This window comes from Bombina bombina, chromosome 10 (genome assembly GCF_027579735.1).
Source record: "Bombina bombina isolate aBomBom1 chromosome 10, aBomBom1.pri, whole genome shotgun sequence".
In the NCBI taxonomy this organism is placed as follows: Eukaryota; Metazoa; Chordata; class Amphibia; order Anura; family Bombinatoridae; genus Bombina; species Bombina bombina.
The window spans coordinates 59,811,957-59,829,034 of record NC_069508.1 but is presented as its reverse complement, the minus strand read 5'-3'; the positions used below and the strand labels follow the sequence as shown (position 1 = coordinate 59,829,034).

The 17,078-nt window shown below is 40.7% G+C and overlaps 1 protein-coding gene across 1 annotated transcript in view; it reads left to right on the top strand.

Annotated features, from left to right (window-relative positions):
- LOC128640708 (P-selectin-like) overlaps positions 1-17,078 on the top strand; it is a 171,895-nt gene that overhangs the window by 102,068 nt on the left and 52,749 nt on the right. Inside the window, exons 2-3 of the mRNA XM_053693136.1 lie at positions 7,184-7,271; positions 9,920-10,306. Of these exons, the coding sequence (XP_053549111.1) occupies positions 7,184-7,271; positions 9,920-10,306 (475 nt within the window). The remainder of the gene's footprint in view (positions 1-7,183; positions 7,272-9,919; positions 10,307-17,078) is intronic.

Genomic DNA, 17,078 nt, shown 5'->3' with positions numbered 1-17,078 from the left:
GAAGACTTCAATTACAACCCACCCCACTGACGAGATCACAGATGAGTGGCAATGTGAGCAGACTTTTGCTGAAGTTTCAATCCCTATTGGCAGTTTCTCATGGGTCTGACAATGTATTCATCATCAGGGCCAATTTAACTTCCTAATTTCTATTATCAGATTTTCTCTTGGGAATCTTTTGTTGAAAAGAAGAAGGGACGCAAGCTCAGAAACGTGCACATGTCTAGAGCATTATATTGCAGCAGTTTTACAAGAATGTTATCCATTTGTAAGAGCACTAAATGGCAGCACTTTTTTTTGTCATGTACTGCTCCAGAAGCCAACCTAGGTATCTCTTCACCAAAGAATACTATGGGAATGAGGCCAATTTGATAATAGAAGTAAATTGGAAACGTTCTTTAAATTGTATGCTCTGTCTGAATTACAAAAATTGGGTTTCATATTCCTTTAATGATGATGCAAAATGTGTTAGTGGGGGCTGAGTACAAGAGGGTGAGGATAATACATTTATATTAAAGCCAAGAGGTTGAATAGGGGGACTAAAAGAGTAAACAGGGTCTGGTGTGAGGGAGTTAGTGATTTATGCTGCATGTGCATTTCTGACAATCAAGGAGTTAAATCATTGCTCTGATTGGGACACTCAGTCGTAAAAATGAAAATTGCCCTATAAAAATAAAAAATAAGCAGTTAAATAAAAATTGGAGAAATTGAGCATTCAGTCTGCATGTTTTTTAGCTAATGCATTCAATATGTATATCTCCCAACAAACCTCTTAATTCTTGTATTAAACTAATTTATCTCTAAGGGGCTAATTTATTAGACCGCTGCTCCTTATCTCGGAAATCAATCCGCCCAATCTCATACAATCAGGTTGATTGACACCCCCTGCTAGCTGCCAATTGGCCACGAATCTGCAGGGGGCGGCATTGCACAAGCAGTTAAATGCCGACAGGACATGCTGTCGGCATTCAGCGATGTCGGGCGGACATGATCCGCTACATCGGAACATGTCCGTCCGACTGTTAATAAATCGTCCCCTATGTCTTTTTGTTGGCTCCTACATTTTGAATAGATGTTGAGACTTGTGTCTATTTATGATTATTTTCAACCTTATCCTAGTTTCATAAAATTGTTTATTTGTTAAGCAAATTAGGAAGTGCCAGGCTTGATGCCCTTATAGGCACAATACAAGCAGCTTGTACACGTGGCGACAATGCTGCAGAGAAGCGCATAGAAATACAGGAGCCGCAGAGCAACAAGGTGCCTACAGTCCTTCAGGGGCGCTCCTCGCCATTGACACCAACAGCTGTGCGCCTTGAGATGAAGCCTCACTCTTCCTCTGCTGCTTCAAGCAGACTGTCTACATGGAAGAGATTACAGATTGACCATCCGCACATAGAAACCGGCACCACAGGACGCGGCAGTGTTCTTGTAATCCCCACCGTGCCCCTTTCTGTCAACAGATCTACAGGCTTACCACAGCCCCCTTGTTGGGAACGTCGCCAGTCATTATGGAAGTATCAGGCTATATGTCATTACTCCCCTTTGGATCTCTGTTCTGGTATTCAAGCCATGCTTAGTCTGATTCAGTCCATCAGAGCAGGTGTTGGTTAGGGGGAGCGATTGGAGAACTAGTTCCCCAGGATCCTTGCAGTTATCGTGGGGCTCTGTATCAGCAGAACTGTGCCTACAGGAGAACCGGAGTGGGCTGGGTATACATTGCTTCTTGGTGACTTCGCACAGAAACCCTAGCGAAAACATGTACCCTTCACCGGCACACGCAGTGACTCTGTAGTCTCCTTCTCTTCTACTTTATGATGGCTATATTGCCTGAGAATATATTCTCAATGTTCATATACTATGTGCTTAAGTGTCATTCTAAGCTGCAGACGCTGAACCTAACACCCCTGGAGTTCTTAATGTGTGTAATCTTATAACCTTATTCCTGCATATAGCCTCTCAAAACTCTGTCCCCTCCATTTTTATTGCAGCCTAAGCCGGGAAAGAAAGAGAGGGACTACACTAGAATGTAACTTGGGCAGTATGGCCTATGGGACTCTGTACCTAGTTTTCCATGTTACTAGGTGTAAATGTCCTCTTTTGTTTTCTTTACTATAGGCAACTGTGTCTCTATATGCATGGGCTGTATCTTTATATATTTATTGAAGGTTGTTTAGATTTAAATGATGTTAAGTTGCAATATCAATACCCTATGTTTTTCTTTTACTTATTTATGCAGTCAGTACATACTAGCTTTAGCATAGCCCTCACACAGGAATGAAACAACCACTTACATAGACGCTAGAACCAATATAGATTTCAGAGTGTATTGTATATCTATGATTACGTGTTCAGAGTTTGTCATATCTGGATTGCTTTACTGTTTATGGAGTGGGTCAATAATCTATGGTGTATAATTGTATAAGCTGCTCCTCTCCCACCTTTGCTGAAGGGGGTCTGTATATATGTTGATTAAGAGTAACAACCTGAGATAAGAAATGACGCCCTGAATATCAGAACCTAGTAATATATAAATCTCTATTTTATGCCCCTAGCAGTACACCTAGAGGATATTGCCTATATTATAGTTCCCTGATTCAGGTGAACCAAGGGCCGATTAACTTAGTAGATATATAAATTAGTAACAGAAGGACACACTATTCCCGGTTTACCCTCCGCCCCCCCACTATTCTTGTGCAGCAGAGTCATGACTTGGTCTTTCCCTGCAATTTTGAAAAATGGCTCTCGGGGGTCTAATACAGGAAACTTAATTCTGTTTACGATTACCAGTTTATCTGAAGTATTTCCAAGATAATAGTCTTAATAATGTTTATATCGTTATAAATGTTTAGTGTTAATGGATAATATTGTTTTAAATAGCAGCTGAGGAAAGTTTTGCACCTGGCTTTTATCAACCGCCGTCTTACACAGAGCTACATGGGTGCCCTCCTTATGCTTCTTTACTTTGATACTGAGAGTTTGTGCCAGAGTTTGTATTTACCCTATATACACTGAACTGTAACTTTTACTATTATCATCATTACCATGCCCTCAATTGTTTTGAGTAATTTCTGGTCCCTTGACTGGGCCGGTTTGACAGAGGACATTGCGAAGCCATATAATTTAAAAATGAGGTGCCTAAAATGTCATGTCATGCCAGTATAATGCATATGGAGTTGTGTAACCTGTTGATGAGACTGTTGTGTATATGCTGTTATAACCTCAATAAAATATTATTTGAGAAAAAAAAAAAAATTAGGAAGTGCCCCAGCTACCCACTGTACATTAAATTTGAAGGACTGGACAATCTAATAACACAGTAAGACTAGAGAAGGGTGGACACAATTCAGATTAACCCCTTTGTGTTGGCATCAAAGTGTTACCATCAGAAGAACGAAGTTCCGATGTAAAAACTTGCGGCACGCCCCTCAGTCTGATTCTTGATTGCGTTAAAGGGGAGGCTGCAGGACGCCAGGTAGGACGTTCCATGCCGTCTTAATGCCCTTAAAACCCTGCGCTGTTAGGATGGCATGACAGCATAAGGGGGTTAAAAAGATTAATCAACATACAAGCAAATCCGCTGTGATAGTGTGTTAGAGAGTTATTAATAGACGAGGCATTTTGTCATCTCTGAGGCACCATATGATCACATATGATCGGGTTGATTGACACCCCTTGCTAGCGGCTGAAAGGCAGTGAATCTGCAGGGGGCGGCATTGCACAAACAGTTCACCAGAATAAATCTGGTGAACTGCTTGTGCCCAATAAATTGCCATTTTGTTTTTCTTTTATTATGTGGTTCAATTTTTAATATCAATATTTTGAGACTAATAAGGAAAATATGGCTTTTTTATTGTTTTTCAGGAGTTATCGACACCCTCTGCTAGCGGCTGAAAGGCTGTGAATCTGCAGGGGGCGGGATTGCACAAGCAGTTCACCAGAATAAATCTGGTGAACTGCTTGTGCCCAATAAATCGCCATTTTGTTTCTTTTATTATGTGGTTATGTGGAGTTATAAACTGTGTTAGAGAGTTATTAATAGACGAGGCATTTTGTTATTGTGATTGCTAGAATAACACAACGGACAATATCAGCTGATGTTCAGAAATCATTATTAGAATAAAGAAACTGATAATTTGTGATCAAAGACAAAGGCCTCTATTTAACAAAGTCTGTCGGACCTGATCCGACGGTGCGGATCAGGTCCGACAGACCTCGCTGAATACGGAGAGCAATACGCTCTCCGTATTCAGCATTGCACCAGCAGCTCACAAGAGCTGCTGGTGCAACGCAGCCCCCTGCAGACTCGCAGCCAATGGGCCGCCAGCAGGGAGGTGTCAATTAACCCGATCGTACTCGATCGGGTTGAATTGTGGCGAAGTCTGTCCGCCTGCTCAGAGCAGGCGGACAGGGTTAGGGAGCAGCGGTCTTTGTGACCGCTGCTTCATAACTGCTGTTTCTGGCAAGCCTGATAGGCCCCAAAATGTGATTAAAACTAACAATTTTTCAACATGCTTTCAGTTGCCGCTTTTGAAGTTACCACTGAATCAAATATATTTGCAGTGTATGTGACCTTTAGCAGTTTACTGTTACATGTTTTGAGTGCCCGTTGATGTCACTTGACATGTAAATGACAACACCAAGGGACCTCTGCTCCTTAACTTTGTACGCCACCTCTGAGGCACCGTACAGCAATCAGCCCGATCACATATGATCAGGTTGATTGACACCCCCTGCTAGCAGCCGAAAGGCCGCAAATATGCAGGGGGGACATTGCACAAGCAGTTCACCAGAACTACTTGTGCAATGTTAAATGCCGACAGCGTATGCTGTCGGCATTCAGCGATGTCGGGCGAAGATGATCGCTACAGCGGATCATGTCTGTCCGACTCTTAATAAATCGGCCCCCAAGAGTGTAAGCTCTTCTTGCACAGAAAGTTGATTGCAATTTAAAAATCATAACTTAAATGGACACTGTACTGTAAAATTTGTTTCCTCTTAATGTTTTTCAAATTACTTTTTACACTTATTTTAGGAAATAAAAATTATGGGAATGTAATCCTTTGTGTTTGTTTTTGTATTTGAAATAATTGTTTTGTTCACTTGTTAGTCTCAAAGACATGTCCATAAAAATGGTCTGAGTCTGCAGGCAAAGCATGTCTGAGCTCAGCCAACTATTTCAGATACAAAAATATGTCTCTCCTGACTCAGATGATGGGAGATGAACTAGTGCTATAGTGTACATAGCTTTTCTACAGAGAATATTTTCTTTTGACTGTAGAAACCACAATTTATACTGAAAATATGAATAATGAATATCAAAATAAAAGAGCTGTTTGCAAACAATGGAGCATGATGCCCCTGTTTCCGCGCGAGCTGCTCCATAACTGGCCCGCTGACTCTGAGGCTGCGGTCTGCAATCCGCCCGATTCTATACAATCGGGCTGATTGACACCCCCTGTTAGCGGCCGATTGGCCGCGAATCTGCAGGGGCGGCATTGCACAAGCAGTTCTGGTGAACTACTTGTGCAATGTTAAACACCAACAGCGTATGCTATCGATATTCAGAAATGTCTGATACGTTACAGCGTATCATGTTGAACAGACATTGATAAATTGGCCCCATTTTTTTATTTTGCCTCCTGTGATCTTTTATTCCTGTAGAAAGTACATTGTAAATATGATTCTACATTAACAGCCTGGTTATGTATGCCACAAAGAGGGACAGTCTACTCCAGAATTTTTATTGTTTAAAAAGATAGACAATCCCCATATTACCCATTCCCCATGGTTATATTAATATAGTTTTTACCTCTGTGATTACCTTGTATCTAAGCCTCTGCAGACTGCCCCCTTATCTCAGTTCTTTTGACAGATTTTCATTTTAGCTAATTAATGCTGACTCATACATAACTTTACAGGAGTGGGCACAATGTTATCTATGTGACACACATGAACTAGCAGTGTCTAGAAATCAGCATATGAGCCTACCTAGGTTTAGTTTTCAACAAAGAATACCAATAGAACTGTGACGGATTCCCCGGCTACCCCGACTGGGTAGCTCCGCCAAATGGGTCCTGCTTTCTCCCTGCCCTCTGCAGCTATGTAGCTGGCAAGTGACCACAGCCTGTAGCCACCCCTGATGCCCGACAGCATCAGTACCCAGGGCCCCACCCTGTGGCAGACTTCAGCTAATCAGACTGGGTAGCTCTGCATGATGATCCTTTCTCTGCCTGGAACAGGCTACTATGTAGCCCAGGAAAGTGATTTTAGCTGGAGCCAACCCAAATAACTAGACAGACTAGCATTCAGGTTAGACAAGAACTGATTTTATTGTAAAACATACACTCCTTTTGTACACAGAGCTCATCTTGATAACACAAAGGACAATCCCACTATTTTCCCGCCATTCCCGCCCCTCCAGACTGACCGGCGCCTCCATAGGAGCCACAGTCCCACATAATCTCAATACCTAGGAGTGGCGGTTTTGGGGTGATCCCGGTGGCAATTCCAGGGTGTCATTTTAAAGCTCCCGGTCCCCAGATTTTACAGTCCAAAAATCAGCATGATTCGTTACTGGGGACCGGAGTTACAGTCCGTTGAAGTTATGGGGTTAGGGGTGTCCAAAACCCCCGGTTCCCAAAGGAGTCCCCTCCGGTAATTCCCCCACCTCTTGTCCTCCCTAGTGGCTACTAATCCCCAAAAGAGCGGAGCTCTGGGGCATATGGTTGCTGGAGCGACCAGGGGTAAAGTTAGCAGGTGTCCTGCTGTCCTGTGGCCGACTGGGAGTTTCAGGAGCCTGGGAAGCCTGAGAGGGGTTAGGCGGATGTCCGTTGTGAGGCGGCCGACTGGGAGTTCCAGGAGCCCGGCCAGGCTAGGAGGGTTTTCCTGGTCAAACACCTGCTATTTTCTAAACAAGTTTGGAACACAAAACCATGCAATCAAAAGCTTCCAGAGATTGTGGTTGCTCTGAGGAGCCCAAAACCACTGAGAAACAACAGGGGTGAGGTTTTAGGGGGGTGGTGGGTAGCCTTCGCTGTCTGGTATCCGTGACAAGAACAAAGCAAATTTGATGATAAAAGTAAATTGGAAAGTTGTTTAGATTTGCATGCCCTATCTGAATCATGAAAGTTTCATGTTGACTAGATTGTCCCTTTAACATATTTTCCCCCTTAATTTGTAGGAATCAGTCAGAACTCATACAACAGCTCGTCATGTTTGCAGCAAGTGGAAGAATCTCCAGTTGCTCTGTTTTACAGCTATATCTTATGGTAAGAAGTATTGAGTTGAGTTGAACATTCAAACAAACAGTGACTACATTCTACAGAATGTGTTTTGTGTTAATCTGACATTGTTGCATATTTTATTTTAATAAAACATTGCAGTACCTACACTTTATACTTGTAATGATGAGTCACAAATTCATTGGGAAGTGTTGCTAATTGTTTCAGACCGTGTTAATAAGAGTGTTACTATATTGTTAAATGTATTTTTATGTGTTTTATGCCACTTTTTTGTCTTGCGTGACAGTTAATCAGAGCTAAGTTGCATTAATCATTCTAACATAAATCGCTCGTGTGTTCACATTTACTTTCAACCGTAATACGAGCAGTGTTTAACTTGCATGCAAATGGATGCAAAAATCCAATATCGTTTGGATATACTCGGTTTATAATAAGTTATTCTTAATAAACGTGACTGGCATCTGGTCTTTTCTTCCACACTGGTTTATCTGTGTTTTTTCCTTATGGTTTAGTAGGTTTAAGGGTTTGTGTTAAGGTACGGGAGGTATTTTATTCTGGGTGTGACCATACAGGCCTATAATCCCTTATGATAAATAGACATAGGGCAAAACTCACCATCAAAACGAATCTATGAATTTTTATAATATTTAGGAGTTCATCCCAATTCCTTAGAAAAGTGTGTCTAATGATTTTTAACAGAAAAAAAACACCATTACAATCTATGGGAATTTTTGTAGATAAATAATTTGATACATTTTTCTAAGGATTGTGACCAGTCTCTTAGTGTCCTTTAAAGTCCAAATAGCTAATCAAAATAACATTGATAGCTTGATGATGTCATGAAGACATCCATTCTTCAGTTTGGATGGAAATATTTTTTGGAAACTGTACTATCCAAACAAAAATGAGGCACCTATGAAACCATTCCTTGAGGCCATTTATCAAGCTCTGAATGGAGCTTGAGGGCCCGTGTTTCTGGCGACCGCTGCTCCATAACCCTGTCTGCCTGCTCTGAGCAGGCGGACAGAGATCGCCACAATTCAACCCAATCGAGTATGATCGAGTTGATTGACACCCCCCTGCTGGTGGCCGGTTGGCCGTGAATCTGCAGGGGGCGGCGTTGCACCAGCAGCTCACAAGAGCTGCTGGTTCAATGCTGAATACGGAGAGAGTATTGCTCTCCGCATTCGAGGTCTGTCGGACCTGATCCGCACTGTCGGATCAGGTCTGACAGACCTTTAATAAATAGGCCTCCATATCATCAAATAGAGACTTTTTTGTTAAGAAATGTTTGCAAATCCAGTCAGACTTGAGGGTCGATCACAGTCCTTTAGAAAAAAACATATCCAATGATTTATCTACAAAAATCCCTGTAGACTTTAATGGTGTCTTTCTTTTGAAAATCATTTGATATTTTTTTTCTGTATGATTGTGATTGATCTTCTTCTTGGCATCGCAGTGATAGAGTCTTAATTCTAATAAGATGGGAAAAAATAATTTTATTAAAGGGACATAATAATGCTACAGTAATGCAGCATAACTTTAAAAAGCTGACAAGAAACTATCACCTGAACATGTAAGAAAGGAAGATATGTTACCACAAAATTTATTCAGCTCACCAGAGTAAGTGCTCTTTGATCCAGAGCTACTATTTTTTACTGTCATTTGCATGGGGGGAAAAAAACAGGCAATCAGCTTCAACAGACTTCCCATTTTGCTTTACTATGATCTCTTTGGATTTCAATAATATTAAACACAATTTTTCCAAAAACTTCCTTAAACTGAGGAAGTCCTGGTACAAGCATTGTGATTGGATGCTTAAAATTCCTTTACAACGAGATGTGACTACTGAGGAAATTTTGAGGTATTTATATCTTTCTCTTGATAGAGATACTGTATTCGGGTGCTATTTTCAAGTCATCTTTTTACAGATATGCTGCATCACTTTTAAGTGATTCAACATTTGGATATCTTGTCTCTTTAAGCAGTGACATTACTTTTTGACGTTGCAAAGCCATTGAGGCCCATTTATCAAGCTCCGAACGGAGCTTGTGGGCCCGTGATTCTGGCAAATCTTCAGACTCGCCAGAAACACAAGTTATTGAGCAGCGGTCTAAAGACCACTGCTCCATAACCCTGTCCGCCTGCTATGATGAGGCGGACAGGAATCGCTGCAATTCAACCCGATCGAGTACGATCGGGTTGATTGATACCTTCCTGCTGGTGGCCCATTGGCCGCGAGTCTGCAGGAGGCAGCGTTGCATCAGCAGCTCTTGTGAGCTGCTGGTGCAATGCTGAATACGGAGAGCGTATTGCTCTCTGTATTCAGCGAGGTCTGTCGGACCTGATCCGCAGTGTCAGATCAGGTCCGACAGACATTTGGTAAATCGGCCTCATTGTCTTCATTCCATATGGTTAATTAAACTTAAAGGCATTTCACACAGATTTCCCAACAGATTGTATTAGTCTCCAATGTCACTTGTCTCCAAATCCTTTATGTTGTTGGTAAAGTTACAATGGTAAACTGCAGTGTAAAACCCTACTTTATCTATTGTATTTTACATAAACTGTGATAGTTTTGCATTTAGATAAGACACTGACACGTGCACAGTAAATCCACAGCCTTGTAATATAATGTTAACATTTTAATGTAAAAAAACTCTCTCTGATTTTAGGACTTTTTAAAGGCAGCAATGTTTTTGCTTGGACATACCACTATGATACACAATTAACTACATGGAGTATGTCACGTAACTGGTGCAGAACTCATTATACAGACATGGTGGCAATTCAGAATAAAGACGAAATCACATATCTGAGCCAGATGTTGCCTCCTTCCCCAAAACACTACTGGATTGGAATTCGTAAAATAAATGAAGTCTGGACATGGGTAGGAACCAATAAAACACTGACTGCCGAAGCGAAAAACTGGGCACCAAGAGAACCTAATAACAAAGGAAAACAACAAGACTGTGTGGAGATTTACATACAGAGGCTGGAACATAGCGGGAAATGGAATGATGAGCCGTGTACAAATAAAAAAAGGGCTTTGTGTTATCTAGGTAAGGATTAATTAAAGGGAATTTATAGTCCATGTTTGTCTTTGTTTCTTCGAAAATGAATGCATTTGAAAATGAAGATTTATTTTAAATCCTGTCCTGAATCAACCATTGTTTTCTTGCCGTGCTTATAGCATTCCTCCTAACATTAGCTTCTGGAACTGGGACTCCTAGAGTGAGTGGCCGAGCCATGTATGCTCTGTAGGTGGAGATATGCCTGATAGGACAGAGTTACTGGCTTTATGGCCAGACCCTTGCTGGGGATGGGTGGATCCATGGGAAATCCATGGGAAATTTTGCTACACTACAGAAAGAGTTTAAAGTTAAAAAGAAAAAAAATACTTTTGTTTTTGGGGGCAAACTGGGTACTGGCAGACAGCTGCCAGTACCCCAGATGGCGGCAATTAGGTAGGGGAGAGGGTTAGAGAGCTGGGGGGGGGGGGGTCAGAGAGGTTGGGGGCTAAGGCAGGGGTCCATCACAGCTAAAATATTTTATTATTTTTATTTTAAAAAAAAAAACCTCCTTTTATTTAGTACTGCCAGACTTTCTGCCAGTACTTAAGTTGTGGGGACATTTGTGGGGTGGGGCAGGGAAGAGAGCTGTTTGGGAGGGATCACGGGGTGGGATGTGTCAGGTGGGAGGCTGATCTCTACACTAAAGCTAAAATTAACCCTGCAAGCTCCCTACAAGCTACCTAATTAACCCCTTCGCTGCTTGGTATAATTCACGTGTGGTGCGCAGCAGCATTTAGCGGCCTTCTAATTAACAAAAAGCAACCCCAAAGCCATGTATGTCTGCCATTTCTGAACAAAGGGGATCCCAGAGAATCTTTTACAACAATTTGTGCCATAATAGCACAAGCTATTTGTAAATAATTTCAGTGAGAAATCTAACATTGTGAAAAATGTAAAGTTTTTTTTTTTATTTGCTCGCATTTGGCGGTGAAATGGTGGCATGAAATATACCAAAATGGGCCTAGATCAATACTTGGGTTTGTGTACTACAATACACTAAAGCTACAATTAACCCTACAAGCTCCTTAATTCAGACATCCCAACCTGCAAGAACTAATTTCAGGGAGGTGGCTTCACCAGCTACTGCACCGCCGCCCCCCCCAGTTATATATTGGACAACTTGAAACCCTAAATAAGATTGGGACTTATCATTAAAGTATCTTCATACTAAAGTCACATTAAAAAAAAGTAGCTTTATTGCACAACCACATACAACAAACCTATTTTCCAGTGATCGAATGCTTAAATATTTTAGAATACGAAGTTTAATTACGTGCAGTAAATAAGGTAGTATTTGTGTTTTATTTTATTAAAATCGGGTGGGGGGGGTGGCTTTTTAGTTACTGATGCATGCTTTGAGGGTTCTAGCACTTTTCCGTATTTGTTCCAAATTGGATCATGGTACTTGGAGTTTCAGGGAGATTGCATTCCATTTGCTGGCATCAGGGAGCCGCTATTACAATCAGGGAGACTCCCTGAACTTCAGGGAGAGTTGGGATGTCTGCTAATTAACCCCTTCACTGCTGGGCATAAAACACGTGTGGTGCGCAGCGGCATTTGGCGGCCTTCGTTCTAATTACCAAAAAGCAACCCCAAAGCCATATAAGTCTGCTATTTCTGAACAAAGGGGATCCCAGAGAAGCATTTACAACCATTTGAGCCATAATTGCAGAAGCTGTTTGTAAATAATTTCAGTGGGAAACCTAAAGTTTGTGACAAAATTTGTGAAAAAGTGAACTTTTTTTTTATTAGATCGCATTTGGCGTTATAATGGTGGCATGAAGTATACCAAAATGGGCCTTGATCAATACTTTGGGATGTCTGCTAATAAAAAAAAATATACATGTCAAGGGATATTCAGGTATTCCTGACAGATATCAGGGTTCCAATATAACTAGCGCTAATTTTGAATCAAAGTGGTTTGGAAATAGCAAAGTGCTTTTTGTATTTATTGCGCTATAACTTGCAAAAAAAGCAAAGAATGTGTAAACATTGTGTATTTCTAAACAAAATTTAGAAACTATTTAGCATGGGTGTTTTTTAGTGATTGTAGATGTGTAACAGATTTTGGGGGTCAAAGTTAGAAAAAGTGTGTTTTTTCCATTTTTTTCCTCATATTTTATAAAAAAATTTATAGTAAATTATAAGATATGATGAAAATAATGGTATCTTTAGAATGTCCATTTAATGGCGAGAAAAACGGTATATAATATGTGTGGGTACAGTAAATGAGTAAGAGGAAAATTACAGCTAAACACAAACACAGCAGAAATGTAAAAATAGCCTTTGTCCTTAAGGGTAAGAAAATTGAAAAATTGTCTGGTCATTAAGGGGTTAATATATATATGTTATATAAGCATATATATTTATTGTGAAAATGCAGTCCTCCATTGACCTCAATGAAAAGGCACTCCCCCTCACTTTGACCCCTTATAACTGCTTTGTGCAGTTTATTTAAAAAAAAAAAAAAAAAAAGGAACTATATATATTTTTCTTATGTTAATGTCCTCTTTATTTTGAGGGCAATTGGGGCGACTTTTTATTTTCAACCAGAGGTCTGACCTCTGGTTAATTGAACTTAGTGCTAAGTTAAACCGCGAGCTTGCGGTAGCATTAAAGTGTGCCCGTAAAAAGTAAATTTGCCACTAACGGACGCATGTTATGGTAGCGCTACACACGTAATCTGGTTCAAAATAAGTATTTAACCCCTTCATTGATGATGCACTATGCAGAGCAGTATTTTATTTAATTACCTTGTACTAGATATTATTATAACAATAATAATAAAATAATATTTAGTAACTAATTGCCACAAGGGCCACACATTTACCCCTGAATTTGGTTAGGCTGCTACCTCTCCAGCAATACCCAGTGTATACAGGGACAGTTATTTACTTCCCCATTTGCAATTCAGACATAAATCCAGTGACGTGCAGTCACAGGAGGCAGGTGAGGCAGTGCCTCCCCTGGCCAATCTATGTAATTACAGCATTTATTTAAAATTAAAAAATAAAAATATTAGAATTTTTTTTTTCATACTTTTTTTTTTTTAATAAAATAAGGTGACCCCCCTACCCCCCACCCCTCCACCAAATTGTCAACACTGTAAATTTTATTAAAACCGACCGTAATAAATTATTACATCAATACATTCATATTGCGCAAGACAAGGACAGCCGGCTGTCCTTGCATTGCGCAATATGAATGTATTGACTACTGTGGAAGTGTATGGGACGCTGAGAGACTGCCACCAAGAGGAGAAAAGGTGCTAATGCAGTGCTCTCCAATGCGCCCCATACGCTTCCACAGGAGGCTAGCCTCCATCCGGGCCGCCTCTCAGTCTCACTACTAGTCTGACTCACTCTCAGCCAATCAGATTCAGAATTCAGAACTCATCTGAATCTGACTGGGGCTGGCTGTCTCTGAGTGCCGGGCGGGAATGAAATAGATCCTTCCGCGTGCGGTCACGTGTCAGAGCAGCTCAACGGCGCAGAGAGTCAGACGTGGTGGCCCAGTCCCACAATTTTAAGTGCATATCAGAGGCTTAGGCGGCAGCTGCAGCAGACAGACGTGGCCCCACGTGATTTTCAGACAGTGAAGGAGCCGAGCTGCTAAGGAGGACTGAGGCCACAAAGACGACCAAGCAGCAGGTTACAGACCGGTAAGTGATTGTGAAGGAGCCGGGTCGGCTGCTGCCGGAGGGGGGCCAGGGGCGGGCTAGATGGCATTGCAACTTGCAAGCAAGCAGCCAGTGACTGTGTATTTGATCCTGGAGTCTGACCGGTAATAGATAATACTAGTGGCTGTGGTGCTGAAGGAGCCGTCAGCTGCTGTAGGGGGGCTAGGGGCGGGCCAGATGGCATTGCAACTTGCAAGCAAGCAGTGTTGTATTTGATGTTGAAAAGTGGACCGGTAATAGATAGTGTGGGTGGTGAAGGAGCCGGCTGCTGCCGAAGGGGGGGCCAGGGCCAGATGGCAAACAGTGTATTTGATGTGTAAGTTCATACTCTCCTTGTGAAAATATGTAGCATGCATGTTGCATGGCAACCTTTTAATTATATTATTTTAGTCTTGGGGAAAAAAAGCTCCTATAAGTGGAAATATTCCTTGCTTTTTGTTTTTTTTTCTAACTAAAGTTGTTACTTCATCACTTAACTTTTTCAGCATTTAAAAACAAATCTAAGTAGGATAAGTTTTATAATTAATATAATATAGTTAACTAAAGTGGTAATGAACCAACTATGTTTACTATTAATGGCAGAAGGTGGTAGATCATAGATGGATATATCAGGAACTGGGGAGGGGTCTGTCTGTGTGTGTGTGACAGAGGGAACCTCTATAATTAATATCTGTATATAATGATCTGGGGAGGGGTCTGTGTGTGTGTGACAGAGGAAACCTCTATAATATATATCTATATATAAGGAAATGGAGAGGGGTCTGTGTTTATGACAGAGGGAACCTCTATAATATAAATCTGTATATAAAGAACTGGGGAGTGGTCTGTGTGTGAGACAAAGGGAGCCTCTATAATATAAATCTGTATATAAGGATCTGGGGAAGGGTCTGTGTGTGTGTGACAGAGGGAACCTCTACAATATATATATAAATATCTGAATATAAGGAACTGGGGAGGGGAACTGTGTGTGTGACAGAGGAAAGCTTTATAATATATACAGTACAGTATATATGTATATAAGGATTTGTGAAAATGGCTGTGTGTGTGACAGAGGGGACCTCTACAATATATATCTGTATATAAGGATCTGGGGAAGGGTCTGTGTGTGTGTGACAGAGGGAACCTCTACAATATATATATAAATATCTGAATATAAGGAACTGGGGAGGGGAACTGTGTGTGTGACAGAGGAAAGCTTTATAATATATACAGTACAGTATATATGTATATAAGGATTTGTGAAAATGGCTGTGTGTGTGACAGAGGGGACCTCTACAATATATATCTGTATGTAAGGATCTGGGGAGGGGGCTGTGTGTGTGACAAAGGGAACCTCTATAATATATTTCTCAATATAAGGAACTGGGGAGGGGGCTGTGTGTGTGACAGAGGGAACCTCTTTATAATATGATATATCTGTCATAAGGTACTTGGGAGGGGTCAGTGTGTGCATAAGAACAGAGGGAACCTCTCTATAATATTATATATCTATATAAGGTACTGGGGAGGGGTCAGTGTGTGTGTGAGACAGAGGGAACCTCTCTATAATATTATATATCTGTATATAAGGAACTGGGAGGGGTCAGTGTGTGTGAGAGACAGATGGAACCTCTCTATAATGTTATATATCTGTATATAAGGTACTGGGAAGGGGTCAGTGTGTGTGTGTGAGACAGAGGGAACCTCTCTATGATAATATATATCTGTATATAAGGGACTGAGGAGGGGTCAGTGTGTGTGTGAGACAGAGGGAACCTCTCTATAATATTATATATCTGTATATAAGATACTGTGTGTGAGACAGAGAGAACCTCTCTATAATGTTATATATCTGTATATAAGGTACTGGGGAGGGGTCAGTGTGTGTGTGAGACAGAGGAAACCTCTCTATAATATTATATATCTGTATATAAGGAACTGGGAGGGGTCAGTGTGTGTGAGAGACAGATGGAACCTCTATAATGTTATATATCTGTATATAAGGTACTGGGAAGGGGTCAGTGTGTGTGTGTGAGACAGAGGGAACCTCTCTATGATAATATATATCTGAATATAAGGAACTGGGGAGGGGGCTGTGTAATGGAACCTCTACATTGTGTTAAATTTTTATTTACTAGGTTTTGGCGGGTGTTAGACATCTCTATAGTATTGTATATCTCTACATGAGATGCTATAGGAGGGGAACAGCAATATTCCACTGGGAGCTAGCTGAGCATGTTGGGTGAGCCAATAACAAGAGGCATATATGTGCATCCACCAATCTTCAGCTAAATCCCAGTAGTCCATTGCTGCTCCTTAACCTACCCAGGTATGCTTTTCAACAAATGATAGGAAGTGAATTAAGCAACTTAGATAATAGAAGTAAATTGTAATGAGTGGTGTTTAAAATTGTATGTTCAATTTGAATCATTAAAGGGACAGTAAAGTGATAATTAGACATTCATGATTTAGACAGAGCATAACATTTTAAACAACTTTCCAATTTACTTCTATTATTTAATTTACTTCCTTCTCTTGTTATCCATTGCTGAAAGTTTTTTTTCTAGGAAATCTCAGGAGCAGCAAAGAACCTAGGTTCTAGCTGCTGATTGGAGGCTGCATATATATACCGATTGTCATTGGCTCACCCTTGTGTTCAGTTAGAAACCAGTAGTGCATTGCTGCTCTTTCAGCAAATTATACCAAGAGAATGAAGCAAATTTGATAATAAAAGTAAACTGGAAAGTTGTTTAAAATTGAATGTTCTACCTAAATCATGAAAAAATAATAATTTGGGTTTCATGTTCCTTTAAAGTTTACTTTTGAATTTACTCTCCCTTTAAAATTGATTTCTCTAAACCTGCCCTGGTTTCAGTTAAAATGGAGATAGTTTTATCTTTATTTAGTATAAAGGCATACTTATAGGATCATGCATCTATTATTTAAAGGAAATATACAAAATACAAATGAATGATTTTGACCTCTTTAGCCGCCAGTAACAAGTGATTTTACCCCCTTGTCTGCCCCTTGTTAATTTCTGCTCCATACTGTAGTGCATATAGGCATAGGGATTATTATTTTTTCTTGGCATAAGCACTTGCT